At 42.5% G+C, this 20788-nt stretch overlaps 1 protein-coding gene across 1 annotated transcript in view; it reads right to left on the bottom strand.

Moving 5' to 3' along the window:
• Nucleotides 1-710: 710 nt before the first annotated feature.
• Nucleotides 711-20788, bottom strand: part of LOC117962695 (1-acyl-sn-glycerol-3-phosphate acyltransferase alpha-like) — a 31058-nt gene continuing 10980 nt past the window's right edge. Inside the window, exons 3-7 of the mRNA XM_059011011.1 lie at nt 20513-20646; nt 16561-16736; nt 15705-15800; nt 8571-8643; nt 711-8058 (exon numbers count right to left, since the gene is read on the bottom strand). Coding sequence (XP_058866994.1) covers nt 7859-8058; nt 8571-8643; nt 15705-15800; nt 16561-16736; nt 20513-20646 — 679 coding nt within the window. The 3' untranslated portion in view covers nt 711-7858. The remainder of the gene's footprint in view (nt 8059-8570; nt 8644-15704; nt 15801-16560; nt 16737-20512; nt 20647-20788) is intronic.

Here is a 20788-nt window from a genome sequence, read left to right as displayed (position 1 = left end):
CACTAATCCGTGGGGTGTCGGGTGTGTGTTATTTACACTAATCCGCGGGGTGTCGGGTGTGTGTTATTTACACTAATCCGCGGGGTGTCGGGTGTGTGTTCTTTACACTAATCCGTGGGGTGTCGGGTGTGTGTTATTTACACTAATCCGCGGGGTGTCGGGTGTGTGTTCTTTACACTAATCCGCGGGGTGTCGGGTGTGTGTTATTTACACTAATCCGCGGGGTGTCGGGTGTGTGTTATATACACTAATCCGCGGGGTGTCGGGTGCGTGTTATTTACACTAATCCGCGGGGTGTCGGGTGCGTGTTCTTTACACTAATCCGCGGGGTGTCGGGTGTGTGTTATTTACACTAATCCGCAGTGTGTCGGGTGTGTGTTCTTTACACTAATCCGCGGGGTGTCGGGTGTGTGTTATTTACACTAATCCGCGGGGTGTCGGGTGTGTGTTATATACACTAATCCGCGGGGTGTCGGGTGTGTGTTCTTTACACTAATCCGTGGGGTGTCAGGTGCGTGTTCTTTACACTAATCCGCGGGGTGTCGGGTGTGTGTTATTTACACTAATCCGCGGGTGTCGGGTGTGTGTTCTATACACTAATCCGCGGGGTGTCGGGTGCAGTTAAATATAAAACTCTTGCGCTGGAACGTTAACAAATCCTCACTGGTTAATTTCTCAATACCTATAAAATAAAACAACAAACACGCAGGTCCCTTTCAACAGAGTTTATAAAACATATACAGTATATCATTTGTATACAGGACGTCCCTAGACAAGTATATACACACAAAGTCTATATGCAGACAGCAGGCACAATCTACAGCAGAAACCTGTCAAGACAATACTGCACAATGCAATAGAGACGCACACTGCATTCTGCAAAACCAACCGCCGGACCACAGGGGCAGCAGAGCCAGCAGGAGCCTTCATTAATCCATCTTCCTCCCAGTCTCACTACCCCTATAAATGTCTCCCACAGTAAAAGCACAGCAAGGTGTAATAACATATAGTAAAAGCATGGTAAAGCACAGACAAGTACAGTAAGGCATATTCATAAACATAGTAAACCATGGTAAGCTGTGATAAACGCATAGTATAACTTATAAGGGTTTCGAGGTCTCACGTGCAGTTAAGAAACACACAGGGCAGTATCTTGTACTACACCAAATTCTGCATGCCTTACTTTCCGGAAGCCTGTTTCTGTTTCACTTCCTAGTGTCCTTGGGGTTGCAATGGAGGAAGCAGCAGCAGCTGGCTGGTTAATGTAAGAAGGCGTGGATGATTTCACTCTGCAGGTGACCAAGGAAGCGTGGGACTATAGCACGTGTCTCTTTCAAAACTGTGTGTTGAGACTGCGTAGCACATGGAAGGGAGATTTAGGGAAGCTGGTTGCTGTGCTGTAGGTCACACAGTCTGATTGCAGTGAGACCCTCTGAGGGAGTTTGACCTCCAGCACAACAGGAAGTGATTAGGTACCAGGAAGCAGCAGTACCTTTTTATCTATAGCGTTGTTGGTGAAATATCTGTGTATTTCAAACTGAAGTATATAAATACAAGCAAAGAAACGGAGATCATCAGCATAATGGGGGCAGTCATAATATTACTGGTGCTGATAAGAATGTATCATTTTAGTAATACTTCTTCAGCTACCTGTATAAAGAACTACAGCTCCCATCATCCCTCTGTTCCCGCTAGTGCAGAGGCATGCTAGGAGCTGTAGTTTTCATTCTGATTACTGACTGTTCAGATTGCGACTGGCAATCTCCTGATTATTTCAGTAGCAATTCTTCAGCAACCATCAGTCCTCACTGTTACGATGAGGATAGATGCATGCTGGTAGGTGTAGTTTTTAGTTTTATAGGTTACACTTTTTAAAATTGCATTCACTGGCTCTTCCACCCCCTAAATGCTAATTACCTGGTCCCAAACACCCAATCAAAAGAGCTTGTAATATTTACAGTTCAATCTTATTGGAGGGTTGCAGTGACGGAATGGTGGCAGCATCCTATGGGGGTTGGATGAGGGAGGAGTTAGGTCCTTTGTCCAGTGCAAAGATAATTCTGAACTGAATGGATTATCTTTCAAGTTTATTTTAAAATGTTTTTTTAAATCGTCCAAATCCACTGAAAAAAAAGTTCCAAGGTGGAGGACAAAAAAGGCATTTCCACTTAATGCAGTCTTTAGAAGTCTTCATGTTTTTTTTTGTCCAGAGCAACAAGCATACTTACACTGATCAAAAAGTAATTTACAAAAAAAAAAAAAAGACAAAATCCATTAAACAGCAACCCAGGGTTAGTTTTCGATTGCCCAACATCAAACTTAAATAGTTGATCCCACAAGTAGGTAACAGCGACAGCAGGGTTATACCACATTGGCCAACCATGAGCTGCAGGTGTCTGTACATCGATTGTTTAGCTTGGACTTCACAAGCGAAGGAAACAAAGAAAAACTGGAACAGAGGAAGCTGTCCGGTTAGTTTTTGTCTTGTATTATTTATGTTCTGGCTGTCCAAACACTTGCATTACTTCCCACCTACCCTAGCTCTCTCTGTCCGTGTCTAAATACTAGAAAATCAAAGTTAAAAAAGGCAGTTTACATTTTTAATGCAAGCACCATATAAAAAGCACAATCATGTGACAATAGGACTCAATCTAACCCAGAGCCTTCTCCACATGGATCTAACCCAGACCCTTCTCTACATGGATACAGAGAGCAGATAGGCAGAGCAGAGTTTAAAGGTCACACTGTCATGTGACTTGAATGGAATGAGGAAGGCTGTTCAGTGCCTGGCACTTGGGGTTCTCCAGGCAAGCTCAAAGCAGCTCAAAGCAGCTCAAAGCCAGGTAAAGGCAGATCTAGAGAAGTGAGAAGGATTCCATTGAGGAGCAACAGAAGAAGTCAGAATGACTGCAAACACCAGTAAGGGGATTGTTAAAAAGAAATGGAAAGTACTCCTGAAGCTACTTAAAGATAAAAATCAACCTTCCTCCCCGCCTCTCTATTTCCAAAACAGAAAAGTATATCAAAACAAAAACAAAAAAGTTATACAAGAACACACATTTTTTTGGCAAATAATAATAAATACAAGCAATGAACAACAACAAAAGAAAGAAAGAAACGTGAGCACATCCCCATAATCACAAGATAAAAACACAATAAAAAAAAAAGAAACACAAATACATTTACCAGACATGATGGATCTCAGTTAGGAGTTTCCATTTAATATCCTAAGCATTTAAACTTCAGGGTTAAACTGTTTGACATGTCTATAACCCCAATGAGAAGAGCCATCCTGAGAAGCCCTCCGTCCCGCTGTGTGAATGACTGCAGCATGTATCTGTGTGGAAGACAGCACAGCACTCAACTAAGTATGAAACAAACTGGCCAACTCTGTACACCTGCTGCTGTGTGAACACGGAGGCTGACAGCCAGATTGCAACTGCATACTTGAGAATTTACAGGAAGTGGCCTTCCTATTAAACACTGAAAATTCCTTGTTATAAATAAACATTTAATTAGTAAAGTTCTAGATAAGAAATGGCTATGCAAAGGTAGTCTTGTCTCCATCCTGGTTATCTCATTTATTTGACTAGACTTCAATGGATAATCGAGCAGGTGTTTTTGCTGCAAGGCGGCTGGTAGTTTTACAGCATGTTGGTCTCAGAGGGAATTTAAGAGATGCGTGGGGGAGGGGCTTAATATTCAATTTACACTGAAGTAGATTTTACACAATTTACACAACAGGAGCAGATCAGGACTGGTAAAAAAGTTGCCTTAATTGGGAGGTATAAATATAGATATAAATATAAATATTATATATTTTACATTATTTTATTTACAATTTTAAGTCACCCAGGATTTTCAGACCTCGCTCAGTTTTTACTGATTTTTTTTCATGCATAATTTTGGCACGCTGCAGTGTAAATAAATACTAAAACTAAAACATAAAACACCAAATAAACAGCACAGCGCCGGCACAGGCCTGACTGATGAATCTAGTTAAAAACGGTACTGCAGCAGCCCTGCCCGCTCTCCAGGCTAGAACACAGTCTCTAGGAATAGGGAGAGGTTCTGTCAGCATGGCATTCTGGAGCCACTGCTAGACTGCAACACACCCACCCTCTCATGCACTCAAGATACAAACCAGCGCCCATTCAATGAAGTAGGGTTATGGTCAATGTTCAATAAAGCTGGGACTAGACTGCATTGAATTAGCAGGCTTTCAGAGTTACTAGTACAGTACCGTGCTGTTAGTTGTGTAGACTAGACTGTATTGCATTAGCTGTCTCTCAGATCCACAGTAGTGCTGTTAGTTGTGTAGACTAGACTGTATTGGATTAGCTGTCTCTTAGATCCCCAGTACAGTACTGAGTTCCCTGTACTTTAATGTATTAGCTAGTTCCTAGTACAGTACTTTTAGTTCCGGAGGTTTAAACATACTTTTCCCACATATTGTACTTGTTATATAAACAGACTGCCCCAGGGGCATTCAGAGCACTGACAGTGCTGCTGTGTTTGTATTTCACTTTCAGGTTATTTAGCCTCATGCTCATTCCTGGAATAATAACTACAGCGCTCTGCGATGAATCACAGTGCTGGCTCCGTACATCTAGAGAACTACACACACAAATGTGTAAACAAAATTGAAAATATTCAAAACAAAACACCACATGGTACACGCCATATTTTTAAAAAATACGAATAAATATATATTAAAAACACACCGAGACAAAACAGAAAATAGGAAGGCAAATAAAAATGTAAAAAAATATAAAATATACAGATGTAAAGAAAGATCAGTTGTTGGAGCTCTGAGCTGCTCTGCTGAAGTGGCTCATCTAGCTTGTATTCCCAGTCTCACTGGGAGTGCTCGGTGCCATTCTGTCTGCTAAGACCACTATCAGAATGAATTTGCCGTGTGTAGGGTGGAAGGATGTGGAAGGGGTGCCATCTCGTGCAGTTAATTGGACGATCCATTTTACAAAAGGTACCTTGATGTGCATTTAGTTTTGATTTTTGAACGCTGGCAGCAGGTGTGGTGTTGTATGCTCGGGATGACACCTGCACACAGGATAAGATGGACTGGAATTTTGACAAACACTTCACTGTGATTGGTTCATTTCTGACATGCGAGTTATAATTAGGGCTTCTGATTTTCGGATTTAACCGATAAAATACCCCCGATACAAAAAAAATAATGAAATCGGTGGCTAGCCAATAAACACCTGTGGAAATGGTTAATCGAGTCACGTTGACTTTACCCTTTTCCCATTAAAAAATAAAACCTACTACAAAAATAATAATAAACATATTTTCCAGTGCTGCTAGACTATGTCCCGCCTTCCTGACTTGTATCTATCATTGATTCGTTCTGAATACTTTAAACACACCCCAACTACTGAGTAACAGAACATTCCTACATTTCTATTGGAGACTCCGCTTGCGAGATTTAAAACGAGATTACAATCAGGATGGAGGCTTGCTAGCGGGATTTAAAGCTGTATTACAGTTAAAATACGGGAGGATTTAAAACAGAATTGTGGCGAAATGTACAAAAATGCCTACACACAAAAACCCCAGAAGAATGTGCCCGTGACCATAGGGATTTCATTGTGGAAGACAGCAAAGGAAAGAAGGTACAACTTAAGTGTGCAAGTACTGTCCAGTTACTATACGTATTTTGACACAAAAAAAGCATTTTGGAAAGTAACCGAAAACACTAATTTCATACAGTATATCAAAAACGAAAGCCCCGAAAAAAAACGATTTACATAAAACTCAAATAGCTAAAAATAAGCACCGGAAAATACAATTAATAAAACCCCAAAAACAGAAGCCCTAGTTATAATAACTGTTACACATCTAATTCTGGGCTATCAGAGCTATACGTGTGATTCATTCCCATCCCTGCACCCCCCTCAGCTCCACCCTGCTGCTCTCTGTCCCGAGGTCTGTGCCGTGGGAGGGGGAGGTCTGTCCTGCCTCCTGAACTAGCTTGTTTACTATTACTGCTTCCAAAAAGACTGCTTTTCCAAGCTGGGGCGGGGAAGCATATTAGCCTTGCTAATATTCTTCCCCCCAACCTCACTTCCCAACAATCAGCCCAGAGGAGTCTTTGCAGAAGCAGTTTTTCCCGGAGCAGTCAGCAAGCCTGTTAAATAAAGAACTTAGCAGAAATAGGTCCTTCTAGAGAACACACACTCAGTAAGAGCTTCAAGGAAAGAAATTCTACATTTCAGGAACATTCAGATGATGCATTTAACCATCTAACCATTTAACTATTAAGGCAAAACTATTGTACTTGATTTTTGGCTCACAGAGTGACAGACATGTAGTGGCAAGCAGGTTTCAAAGGGGGGAGGAAGATTGTGTCCTTACAGCTAAAAAAAAATTAAAAAAAAAACACAACCTTTCTTTGGGAGAATGTAAACAAACTGGGTGATCAACCAGCCCCGTGTCCCTTCCATCCTTTTCTCTCTCGTGTTCTCTCTCTTGTACCTGAAACATTACCCATGCTGTCTTGTGTCTGTGTACAAAGGGGAGTATTTGTGGGTTTTGAAGAGACTGATCACAACACCCTTCTGGTAATGCACATCAAAAAAGATTCAAGCACTTCATAAACACACATCAAAAAACTCAGAGAAACAAAGACAAGCAGACACAGCTAGTGCCTTCATCAGTGTTACAGAAACTAGAAGAAACTGAGTCAAGCAGACAAGCGTTTCAGCTAGAGCCTTCATCAGTGTTACTGATACTAGAAGAAACTGAGTCAAGCAGACAAGCGTTTCAGCTAGAGCCTTCATCAGTGTTACTGATACTAGAAGAAACTGAGTCAAGCAGACAAGCGTTTCAGCTAGAGCCTTCATCAGTGTTACTGAAACTGAGTCAAGCAGACAAGTGTTTCAGCTAGTGCCTTCATCAGTGTTACTGAAACTAGTGAAACTGAGTCAAGCAGACAAGCGTTTCAGCTAGTGCCTTCATCAGTGTTACAGAAACTAGAAGAAACTGAGTCAAGCAGACAAGCGTTTCAGCTAGTGCCTTCATCAGTGTGACTGAAACTAGAAGAAACTGAGTCAAGCAGACAAGCGTTTCAGCTAGTGCCTTCATCAGTGTTACTGAAACTAGAAGAAACTGAATCAAGCAGACAAGCGTTTCAGCTAGTGCCTTCATCAGTGTTACTGAAACTAGAAGAAACTGAGTCAAGCAGACAAGCGTTTCAGCTAGTGCCTCCATCAGTGTTACTGAGGTGAAACTGTAAGAGCAAACGTTTAATGCCTTCATCAGTGTAATGTGTAGGAGAGATACTGGAAAACGGAGTGTTTGAAGTTCTGGATAAACTGCCTATAATAACAACAATAATCGCAGTACGATACGTATCAGGACGTATGTTTGGCTGCTTGTACGATGTGTAGAAGATCAAATGATTATTTAACGACAGACCATTTTGTTTAAAAAAAAAAAAAGATACTTTCTCTTCATTCAGGACCCATTTGGTAAACTACAATGAGCTATGTTGTGGTGCTTTTGGTTTCGTATCACGACACAAACAGTATATCTCTATTGCCGTACAGTACATTGTGTAAAGGAAGAATCACAATTCATTGATACACCCCTAGAAGGCACTAGCCGGAAATGCTTGTCCGCACTGAATTTTCTCCAGTTTCACAGATTTATGATACAGTTACAGATAAACATCTAATGAAGGCATTGCCTGAAACGTTTGTCTGCTTGACTCCTTTCTCAATTTTAAGATCGGCCACCCTTATCCCTCTCTCCCTCTCCTCTCTCACGCACTGTAGAAGCTGTCTCCCGTGGAAAGGCGGGATGGGGTTGCATGTTGGTGTGTCTGAGCGTCTCCTCACTGCACGTCGTGGGTCTCTCTCTCTGCGCTGCAGGGCGTGTGTCCCGCATGTTCCCCGCTGGCAGGGCAGGGGGTGCTGGAGAGCTGCAGGAAGGTGGACAGCATGGTTTGCCGGGTGCGGTCCGCAAGATCTGCAACGTCGTCCGGAGTCAGGCCTTTAGTATCGATCCTGGGGAGGATCCGCACCACGCAGGTCCCTGAGAGAGAGAGGGATACAGTGAGGAGAGATCGGAATACCATCGGAGCAAAACTAGAATAGTGGAAGAACACTGGGACAGCTGTAAAACACTGGAATCATTTTGATATATTGGTAGAAAAAATGGAAAAGTGGAATATCAATGAAAACTGTTCTACTGTAATATCAGAATAACTTCAGACAATCTGAACAATGCTGGGTAAGACTGTTATTGAATCAGAAAGATATCAGATTAGTAAAACAAGGGAATAATAACGCAGGAAGGACGGGAATATCAGATCAGGAATTTGCAAGTCTGCAGAGCTGCATTTTCAAACCCGCGCACAGGGAAACAGGCGAGAGGGGTTACCTGTGGTGAACTCGTTCAGGGAGACAGGCGAGAGGGGTTACCTGTGGTGAACTCGTTCAGGGAGACAGGCGAGAGGGGTTACCTGTGGTGAACTCGTTCAGGGAGACAGGCGAGAGGGGTTACCTGTGGTGAACTCGTTCAGGGAGACAGGCGAGAGGGGTTACCTGTGGTGAACTTGTTCTCCTTTATATTGTAGAACTCTTTATAGGACGACATCACAACTGGAATTATGGGAACCTGGAGGAACAGAGAGGGGTCAATAAGCTTTGTAACAGAGATGAAAGTGAGGAGAAGTAAAAAAAAAAAAAAAAGTGACAGGAATCTGGGATCCATGGCTGTGTTGGATTTTTTGCTCAGGAACCCAAATTGAATGAAGTTAAGAGATTCAGCTTACACCTGAAATTAGAATGTACACCAAATAAGTGAACTTTAACTACTGGTTTTACAAACCCAGAGATGTCAATACTTGAGAATGAACAAAACAGCGCCTGCCAAGCAAAATTAGGTAAAAATTTATTAATTTATTTTTATTTTTTTATTGATTTACAAGTCAGGACAGTAAAATAGGGTCTGTGAAACTTGATCCAAGTATCCAGTCAAATAAAGTGGAGGTACAATATATATTTAGCAAGTTGCGTGTTGTTTTTGTTCACGAACCTATTTATGGATGTGTAATGCTTTTTCTATAGATGTTTGCAAATCTGACTCTCACATATCTGTCTACACCCCATTCCACAGGGGGTCAGATATGAGACGTTGTACTGTAATAATAATAATAAACATTGAACCTACAAAAGAAGCCACACAGAATACTTTCAGTGCAGCACACACAAGGCAACAGCTCCTGAACTTGAGCTAATCATCCACTGGTTTGGGCTTATTTGCAATACTAAGAATTTAACATTGTAAATGTTTATTTTAAGCACAAAGTTCACATTTTCTGCTTCATTTTATGTTACCATGGGGAAAAAAATGTAAGAAAATACAGTGCTAATAAAAACAAACACCAATTGCTTATGTCATGTAAGTTTACTAAAAAAATATTTAAACTTAAAAAGGGTCCGTGCACAACTTAAAAAAATAATAAATAAATAAAGTTTAAAATGACATCTTGATTTTTCACTCTCGTCTACGTTTTTCAAAAAATGCTTGTTTAAACATGGGGTGTATTTTATACAAGTGAAACAGAAAATAAATAAAAATGTATCTTAATTTCTCGCCAGCACCTTCCTTCCGTTCCATTATTTTCACCGTTTTCTGCAATGTGAACTTCAGAACTGCACCATAACTGTTTCATTCACAGTACTTGTTTGAATGCAATAGCAACTTGCCAAGACAGCCGTCTGCAAGCTCCAATGGGGTACATAATGTAAAAACAACCGCCTTCATGAAACTGGGCCCCTTTTTTTTTCAGGTTTGTTTTGTTCAGTTTTATGTATATTAAAAAAAATAATAATAAAAAAAAAAAATAAAAAAAAAAAATCAGGAAAACATTTTCCCCCCAGATCTGCATTGATCACATTACAGCCCTGGAAAACCACCACTCTCAGTTTCTCAGTTGAATGGTTGAATTTGTTTTTGGTATTTGGTAGAGTACTGTACATCTAGATCGCATGGATACATCAAAATGGATACATTTCTTATTTGCAAAACAAAAAATGCTGGAAGAAAACACAAAGAGTCTACAGAGTGCCAAGCCACGGGAAATTACACGAGTCCCTTCGGATCATTTTTAAGTTGGCTTCAATAAAAAGTTTATAATAGGAGGCTGTGTGGCCTGGTGGTTAAAGAAAGGCGCTTGTAACCAGGAGGTCCTCAGATCAAATCCCGGCTCACTCACCGACTCACTGTGTGACCCTGAGCAAGTCACTTCACCTCCTTGTGCTCCGTCTTTCGGGTGAGACGTTGTTGTAAGTGATGCAAAGTTTACACACCCTAATCTCTGCAAGTCGCCTTGGATAAAGGCGTCTGATAAAAACTAAATCTTTTTTTTCGTGAGGTTAATGTTTTGATATTGTAAAACTTTTAAGTTGCACATTGATTATGTGGCGATGGGAAGTAAATGGCAATGTGATAAACACTTACACTGCAGACTCTTTTAAAAGCAAATCCGAGTGTTTCTGAAGAGAGTCCCAAATACTGTCTTTTGATTCTGTGCATCCAGTTTGAAGAATTACTGTTTGCTATTCTGTCCTAAACCAGCAGTTCTTCAGTCAGCTGTTGTGACTGCGGTACCATTCAGTATAGCGAACATTGTAAAGGCGTTCTTGAGCTGAAGTCTCCAGACAGAAGGGGTAGTTTTAAAAATTAAATTAACTGGGATATCTCAAACACTCAATGCATTGAAAAAGTTTCCTTTTAGAACTATTTTTTATGTTCAAATATATATTGTTAAACATTATGGGGTAGGTTTAGTCAGGTTTCCCTGCCTTGTAGGGAGTTTTTTGCCCCCCGAGGGATCTATACACACCCCAACACATGGAACAAACTGCAAATTCATTTCAAACAGTGCTTCTTCTGCTCTAATTCCTTTATCAAAGAGGGTGTGTCAGATCAGGATATCCCAAGGAAATCAAATTATGTATATATTGATAGACAGATAAATAAGTTAAACAATCCTTTTGTCAGGCCTTGCGGTCTCCATAGCAACGCAACACAACACTAAGCAGCACTGCATAGCACGGTGTTGCCGGGCAGGGGCTGCAGTACACACCAATAGAGAGAGTCTCTTCCTGCCATTGTCTCGGAGCTGGAGTTCGGTTTCCTGAGAATTCCGTTCAAGAAAGGTGACACGTTGAGTGTGTCTCAATGTGTGTGTGTGTGGGGGGGGGGGGGGGGTCTCTGTGTGTGTCTGTGTCTCAGTGTGTGTGTGTGTCTGTGTCTCAGTGTGTGTGTGTGTCCTGGAAGGCTAATAGAACCACAGTAAATGGAAAATATATTATGGAAAATTTAAAGGATTTCAAACAAAATAAAGTAATAAGGAAGGTCAATAGAAAATAAGGAAGCACTGAGACTAAATGAAGACATCCTGAAATCACATAAATCAGTAATAAATAAATAAGAATAACTAATATTAACTAAATTAATACCCTGGTCCACCTGAACCAAACACTGATGTTTTTCATACCAAAGAAAGCTCCACTCTATAAGATATAAATAAGACCCGATATAAACTAGCAGTGATGTGGCAAGTTCTAAGTACTGATTATGAAAATCATTCTGAAATTCCTCCAGACCCAGAGAGGACACCTTTAACACTGAGGAATGTCAACCCTGATATGAACCAGCCAATCAGAATCTTCCTCTAGCCTCCTTCGTTCCCAAATCACATAAAACAAGAGCTCTAGCCGCTACAATGGGTCTTCAAAATGACTTCCAAGCTGTTACTACACCACAGCTTTCAAACTGCTCCTCGGAGGAACCCAGTCTTGCTGCCTTAAGAAGTCCTGACTGCTTTACCCGAGAGGATGAGAAACCTCATGCCAGTATTACACACGGTTAAGAACAGAGGGGAGCCATGATCTCACTGTAGAAATGTTAGTCCAAAAGCTGTTCTAAAAATAATGAAGGCACTTCTTTTGTTAAACGATTGTAATTGAATTCAGTAACTTCCTTTGTCAATGACGACACTGAGAAAGACTTCAAGTCAAAACTTCTGCCATTGAATTGATTAGGTTTATTTTCATATTTAACTCATTTTAAAGTGAACTTTCCAGGCAGTAATGAGTGTTCCCTGCAGCCCCTGTAATTGTGGGTCTCTTTCATTATTGTGCTCCCCCCCAGGCCCCTCTGCAGTTTAGAATAGGAATCTGCGCTGTGTGGCAGTCAGGGGCACATGTGCTGATTTTGCTGGTACCAATTAGAGGCATAGACTTTTAAATGAGGACCAGCGTTTAAAAAGCATTACAAGTCCCATCCCCACTGGAACCTATTAGCAGCAACTCCACTTAGAATCACGCTGAATGACAAAGCATTCAAAACGTTTACATCACAACAGGGTCTACAGAAGAAGCACATGAGTATCAGGGGGTCATGTGGTTTTTATTTAGATTGAATTACTTCTATGTTTCTAAGTATAGGTCTGCGCGGAACTAAATTTAAAACCCAGAGGTTTTAAATTTAGAGAGCCACCCAACACTGAAACGCACAGGAGTGAGGTCACACACCCAACACTGAAACACACAGGAGTGAGGTCACACACCCAACACTGAAACACACAGGAGTGAGGTTACACACCCAACACTGAAACACACAGGAGTGAGGTTACACACCCAACACTGAAACACACAGGAGTGAGGTCACACACCCACCACTGAAACGCACAGTAGTGAGGTCACACACCCAACACAAACACACAGGAGTGAGGTTACACACCCAACACTGAAACACACAGGAGTGAGGTCACACACCCAACACTGAAACACACAGGAGTGAGGTTACACACCCAACACTGAAACACACAGGAGTGAGGTTACACACCCAACACTGAAACACACAGGAGTGAGGTTACACACCCAACACTGAAACACACAGGAGTGAGGTCACACACCCACCACTGAAACGCACAGTAGTGAGGTCACACACCCAACACTGAAACACACAGGAGTGAGGTTACACACCCAACACTGAAACACACAGGAGTGAGGTCACACACCCAACACTGAAACGCACAGGAGTGAGGTTACACACCCAACACTGAAACACACAGGAGTGAGGTTACACACCCAACACTGAAACACACAGGAGTGAGGTTACACACCCAACACTGAAACACACAGGAGTGAGGTCACACACCCAACACTGAAACACACAGGAGTGAGGTCACACACCCAACACTTTTTTTAGAAGACCATTACTGTTTTTATCATTTATGCTACAGTTGCAATATAGCAGGTTCTTTTCAAAAAGTGAATCCAAGACTGGTTTATTTGTTACACATGTGTTAAATACTCATGACTGAAGTGTAGACAGGAACACCGAATGAGTTCACACAAGCTGAAAAGCAAAAAATATGAACAGAAATGAACAAAAAAACATGGGCGTTCTGAAGAGAGTCCCCAGGGGTCCTTTCAGAGGAAGCGTAGAGCTCTTTTGAGATAACAGCCCGAGAACAATGGAGGGGAAAGGCAGGAAGAGGAGGAGGAGGAGGAGGAGGTGTGAGCACAGATATCCGATATAGAAGAACAGAGAGCCACTGAGAGTGTGAAGTATCACCCAACTGAAACAGTCTTCTTGTTGTTGGAGTCTCACTTTGTGCATCTCGCCGTCTCTCTCATCACATCCTGGTGACTTTTTAAACAGTTTAATGCAAACGCAGTGGCCTCAAGAGCTCTCAGAATCATGTCAAACCTCCAAGTGCACCCCCTATTAATCTGCCCCCTAGTGGATCTAGGAAACGCCACCGTCATTAGAAGAGTCGGGTGTTAGTATGGCATTTCAATGGCACCTGTAGCTTCATGGCCACTAAGTTAGATTAATAAGACACCCCCCCCCCCCACACACGTTCGCCAAAGAAAAATAAAAAATAAACTCAATTTCCGTCTGAGCCTCCCCCTGGTTGTTTAAAAGAGCTCCATATCCCAGGGTACCCCTTGATTGTATAACAGAACTCAATTTCCCAAGATACCCTTTCAATGTATAACTAAACTCAATTTCCCAGTTTGCCTTCAGATTGTTTAAAGGGTACATCAGCACTACATGAAAGATAAAACAGACTATCCCACCGTGCTGTTCCCAGTGTATTTGGTCATTGTATAAATCTGTATGCGCCCAAACATCTGCATAATGCCACACTGCTATGTCCAAAATCATTATTCTCAAACATCTCTTCTGAGCCCAAAAAACAAGACTTCCATGCCCAATGAAGCATTGTGTAAGCTATATTACCTCCGTGTGGAAACGCACTTGTCTGTGTGATAAACATGGCCCGTCTAATTTTCCATAAGTAATGAACTTGTACCTGCTTTTGTTTTGTGCTTATCCATTATTATAATGGAACATTACACCGTATAACAAATTATGCATCATGTGCGCTTTCGTTCGTAAATATCGAAGTTGTGTCATTAACAGTTTAAATTCAAATTTTCCTCCGCAACACAGTGTGACTTTACACAGTGAACGTCCGAAATAATGCCAGACAGTATTTCAACATCAGATTGTTCAGAAACCGATAGGGAGATGGAATTTGTGGCTGAATTCGACTCTTACTCAATGTCGTGTGGATGATTGTGCATGTGTTGTGTCAGGAAATGCAAATGAAAACCAAATACAAGGATGAAACCATTTTTATTTTTTTAGGTCGAATCAGCCTCAAAGAGCTCATTCTGAAAGGAAACACATAGTTTCCAGAATCTCATTTGCTAGTTTATTTGATACGTGTCCATTCTGCAAACATTCCGAATCAGCTGGAGCTGTATCTAAGACTTTGGGGACGTATATTGAAGTAACACAGTGCTTCTATAATTGTGGGCAGGTCCCTTCATTAGCTGGAAATGAGAACAACTCCGTCTTGGGTTTTTTTTTTCCCTGCAATCACTTACACAGCACAGATTTTTTTTTTTTTTTGCTTTTGTTTTTTTTTTTTATTAAATGCAACATTAAATCATAATACATCAAAATCCAACATGTGAAGGAAACATGTACAGTGTGAAAGATGTCTACTGCACAAAACAAAACCAGGCACAAGTGCCATCCTTATCTAAAATTAGACAGGCCATGTTTGTCACACAGACTACAGCTTATACAATGCTTCATGGGCATGCGCCGGCACGTTTCAGAGCACATGTGAGGGTACATGCGGAAGTCATGTTTTTTGGCTCAGAAGAGATGCTCGAGAACAGTGATTTTGGACATAGCAGTGTGGCACTATGCAGATGTTTGGGAGCATAGGGATTATTATACAATGACTAAATACATTGGGAACAGCAAGGTGGGATCATTGATGTTTTATCTTTCATGCAATGCTGATGTACCCTTTAACAGAACTCAATTTCCCAGGATTGTTGAACAACAAGCACAGGCCAGACTCTTCATGAGCTACCCTGAGAGAGGATATAGAATTCAATTAAGAGATGGAAATAAGGCTCCCATTGCATAGCAGTTTGATCCATTCCGAGTTTTACTACGAGTTTAATAAGACACACCTGAGCTTGTATACACTGGGGCTAATCAAGCTCGTAGTGAAAACTGGAATGGGTGAAACTGCTATGCAATTACAGTCTTATTTCCATCCCTGGAGTCCCCCTCCCATGGTTGTTTGTAGCACCCCCCAACCACACCCCGCCCATGCAGTGGCTCACCCGTGCCTGCACTGCCAGGTGGAAGGCTCCTCTCTTGAACGGCAGCATCGACCCATCCTGATTCCGAGTGCCTTCAGGGAACACCCACACACGCACCTGCACAGGACCAAACGGACAGCGCATCACGCCAACGCTTTACAACACGCTGCCTCGCCCCTTAAACATATCAGCACCACTTGCATTAACTCTGGCCTCCCTTTAAAGGAGTGCTAACCAAGGCTTCTTTAAAATCCATTCTATTACCTCTTATTAGCCTTATTAACATTATCACTGGTAGTGCTAACCATCTTTAAAATAAATTATATTACCTCTTTTTATTATATATCTGGAAGAATACTTTTCCAATTGTGGGGGTTCCGTGCACTGTGCAGGGTTCAGTGCTCAGTGCAGGGTCATGTAGAGTTCAGTGCTCTGTGCAGGGTTCAGTGCTCAGTGCAGGGTCATGTAGAGTTCAGTGCTCTGTGCAGGGGTTCAGTGCTCTGTGCAGGGTCATGCAGGGGTTCAGTGCTCTGTGCAGGGGTCAGTGATCTGTGCAGGGGTCAGTGCTCTGTGCAGGGGTTCAGTGCTCTGTGCAGGGGTTCAGTGCTCTGTGCAGGGGTTCAGTGCTCTGTGCAGGGTCATGCAGGGGTTCAGTGCTCTATGCAGGGGTTCAGTGCTCTGTGCAGGGGTCAGTGCTCTGTGCAGGGGGTCAGTGCTCTGTGCAGGGGGTCAGTGCTCTGTGCAGGGGGTCAGTGCTCTGTGCAGGGGGTCAGTGCTCTGTGCAGGATCATGCAGGGGGTCAGTGCTCTGTGCAGGGTCATGCAGGGGTTCAGTGCTCTGTGCAGGACCATGTCGTTTGCTCTCTTTAAGGACTCACGTCTTCCTTGAGCATGGTCTGCGCTGTCTCTGACATCACGCTGATGGCATCGTCCGTCTTCTTGCGGTTTATGAAGATCACGCCGGCGAGCCAACATGCCAGACCAACCGTGCCGGCGTACATGAGCTCCCGCTTCGCAATGGGGACACAGCGTGAGGGCAGCACCTCCATCATACCTGAGAGACAGAGAGGCAATCACACACACAACAGCATTACAAACACACAATACAGCAGAACCTGTCATATCCAATGGCCATCGGATATGTGAAAATATCCTAGCAGAGGGAGGTGTTATACTACATTACAGCTGCTTTAGTAACGTTGGGGTATTATACAATAACAATGTGTGGTACATCAGTGTCTGAAACACCACAGTACAGTACTGCACGTGCACTACACAAAGCACAATCTGTGAATATTATTGCAAAACAAAGCACTGTAATACAGCAATTGGCAATTTACAAAACAGCATTCCAAAAGCAGTTCTTACCGTGCTCTCTGTGTCTATGCCAAAGTAATCCGACAGGTTTTCTTTTTTTTTTTTTGCACCGTGTAACCCGAGACAGAAATGGGTTTAAGAAAAATAACACCAACAAAAGAACAGCACACACAAAAACAAACTGTCTCTGGAAGTCATGAAAAAAATCTTGTTTCAGATTTTTAACAGTACAGTAATTATATCAATTCCTTGCTTTGTTAATTTTTATTGAAAATGGTTAAACTGGGCAGTTTACGTGAAGTGACACCGTGTACAAAATGAAACTGAATTCCCAAACACTTTTTTTTTCTTAATCCATTCTGTACTAATATGAGTTGAATGTATTGTGCTAGCCAAATAATGAAATGTGCATTGATCAGTTCCCATCAGTAGCGTTCAGTTGGTATTAGCCTGTGTAAATGACACATGCTAGAGGTCCATTGGTTAACAGAGGGGATCGGATCTTACAGGATTGGATAGGACAGGCTCTGCTGGATCTGCATGCTCTATCTGCTGTGCTGCAGGCAAGTTACAAGCATAGAAACTGGCACTAGCCGTGCCGCACTCAGTCCTGTGGTTCAGAACTCCCCTCAATGATGTCTACTATTATTGAAATGATCAGGAGCCAGGAGTTTGAGCAGGGTTAGTCACTAGCTCTGCTGTACCCAGACAAGAAGAAACTATTCTGGCTAATATATATGGAAGAATGCAGTAAACCAACACAAAGATGGAATTGCACATTGTGACAAACTGAACATATTAATTGTGGGAGTGCTGCAGCTTTAAACACGTTTTCATTTCAATAAGGAGGCCAGCTGCGACTGTGTATTGGATACAAATGCTGGTGATTAATTGCACTGTCAGAGATCAGGTTTCTCTGTATAGAAGTGGTAGGAGGCAGGGAGCATGGCGGCATGGAGGCTTTTGGAAATTACTCTGTCTGCGTCGGGCTGAAATTACTGGAAATTGAATAGAAAGAAAAATAAATAAATAACTCCCGCCTCTCAGATCACGCTCCAAAAAGCAGTGCCAGTTTAATTTAATCTAATTAAAAATAATAATACAAACATAGATATTTATATATTTTCTGATACAGTGAACTTCTGGGTCAATCTACCTATAATATTGCAAGAGCCACTCAAAAAACAAACAAGACTTCTAATCGCTCTCACACACATTACACTGATGAAAGCACTAGCTGAAACGCTTGTCTGCTTGACTCAGTTTTCTTTTAAGTTTGAGTCAGCACTAGAGCCTTGTTACCCGAGCCGAGCCTGACTGGACCTGATAGAAAGTGTCGGGCTCGGGTCGGGTCGGGTGTAGTTTGTATGTTATAGTTCGGGCTCCGGTCGGTCGGGTCAGTGTGTTATCAGTGAGTTGATTATGGCGTTTTTAATTTGAAGTGAGTATTTTTTTCTTGCACTGTGCCAGCGCTTCCTAAAACTCACTTTCTGGTTCTTTTTTTGCCTGCCTAAAGTGAGTGAAGCGCTGTGCGAGTGGCGAGGACGTGCACGTCAGTTAACCAAAACAATGTACGAAGGAGACATTTTCTATATTAAAAATACAGGTGAGCCTGTTCTATATCACCTCGCTTAATATCATGCCCTGTTTATTATCACATTTTTTCAAAAACCACTCACCATGCACCATAGGTTCTCTCAATATCTCACAAACCCACTTATTGTCACGTTTTGTACAGCCTGTCAAATGCTGCGTGGCCGGGCTTTATTAAGTAACCACAGGATACAATTAATTTCCAATGTAACTAACAACCAATAATCATCTCGGCTGATAAACTGACATTTTGTGCCGCCTGTCAAATGCTGCGTGGGCGGTCTTAATGGGATACAGTTCAGTTACAAAACACCAACGCCACCGAATTTGAACAGTCAGTCTTATACAAATGCACACACACAAAAAAAAGTGCAGCGCCCGATTGATAGCTCACAATCGGTTTTGTTCCAACTAATGATACAAAACGTATTTGTCCTGTAAAACTATATGCATTTGCTTAAATGTAAAGAGTGACTAAATGCTGAGTTATAAAACACTGCTATCCACATGAGAATGTGCAGCAGTGGAGCGTTCCGGTGCTGAAGGGTGCGTCTAAATCTACTGTTTGGAAAAATTACGACACTGTTGTATTCAGCAATAGTAACAGTCCATGTGGCTGTACAATGCAAATATTGCAAAATACTACTGAAATATGACAGGAAATTCATCTCTGCAGCGGCACACAAAGGGATGTGTTTGTCCTGTAGCTGTTTTAAAAGCCCTAGCCATGGTGTAATACTTGTTGAACGTTAATTTTGCGGTTTGATACGATATTGGCTTGTCCAAAATGAGTATGAGAATTTGCAAGAGCATCTTAATGTGCAGCTGCTTATGGTAAAGTTTTGAAGAAGCCTGTTGTTGTCTTCTTTTTAAATCACGCAGTGTTGGATTACTAGGAAAGGAAGTAAATGAGATCTGATTAATTGAGAGGGATTCTTTCTTTATTTCCGCTTTAACTGGAAATCGGGAATAGACTCTACACGGAAGGTATTTGGTTTCAATAGCGCATGTTTGGAATTATGATATTTGTGGAGAGGGTCGGGTATGTAAATATTTCAAAGTTCTCGGGCTCGGGTCGGGTTCAGATTTGTTTGGTCGGGTTCGGAGCGGCTTTTAAATGTAGGCCCACGCAGACCTCTACTCAGCACCACTGCAAGCCAATGTATAATCTTTTTGTTTTGTTATTTCAGAGGATCCTGTGCTATCAGATAGACCCACCCTATTGACAGTGTTCTGGCAGGTGTTTCTAATTTTGCATCCAGCCCAGTGTAATCAGACTGGTATTTGGACAATGTCAGTGGGAAGCCTCACATTCCAGTACAACCCCCTCTGAAGTGGTTCTTTTCCATTGCAAGCAGATGAAACGGATTAAAGACTTTTTTCATTTTCGTTTTTTAACTTCACTACAGAAGAGCCCATTTGAGCTGTGTTAGGAGGTGCTAGTGAGGTAATGCTGATGCACTTGTGTGGTCTGTTTCAACTGTTACTCTGCAAGCCCAACCGCCCCCCCCCCCCTTTTCCTTTCCCCTCTCTCTTACCCAATACATTAATGGAGCTCTGGTGGGTAGCCACCACTCTCTCCTCCTCCTCCCACCCTCTTTCTCCCTCTCCCCTCTCTTCCCCATCTCCCTCTCTCCTACCCCCTTCCCCATACCCCTCTTCCCCAAGTCTGCCTCTCTCCTCCCCCTCTTCTCCTTCCCCCTCTCTCCTCTTCCCCCTCCCTCCTTCTCCCTCTCCTCCTTCCCCCTCTCTCCTCCCGCCTCTTCCCCCACTCCACATCTCTCCTCTCCCCCCAGTCCCCCTCTCCTCCCCCTCTTACCCTTCCCCCTCTCTCCTCCCGCCTCTTCCCCAAGTCCGCCTCTCTCTTCCCCCACTCCGCATCTCTCCTCTCCCCCCAGTCCCCCTCTCCCCCCGTCTTACCCAGCAGGTCGATGGAGCTCTGATGGTTGGACACGACCACGTAGGGCTCCTTCAGAGGGAAGTTCTCCCAGCCCTTCACATCAATCTTTATCCCGTACAGGTACTTGATGTGGAGCAACATGAACTGGAGCACCCTGAGAGAGAGGCGGGAGAGAGGGGGGTTAATAAGGCAATATAACTCCAATTAAAGGGCATTACCTACTAGAAATTTGACTGCACCTGAAAAGGCGAGGGAAGGGCAGTGAGAGTGAGGGAGAGGTAGAGAGAGAGAGAGGC

The sequence above is a fragment of the Acipenser ruthenus genome, chromosome 41 (genome assembly GCF_902713425.1).
Source record: "Acipenser ruthenus chromosome 41, fAciRut3.2 maternal haplotype, whole genome shotgun sequence".
NCBI classification, from domain to species: Eukaryota; Metazoa; Chordata; class Actinopteri; order Acipenseriformes; family Acipenseridae; genus Acipenser; species Acipenser ruthenus.
The sequence above is the reverse complement of the archived record's forward strand: the minus strand, read 5'-3'. Positions and strand labels throughout refer to the sequence as shown.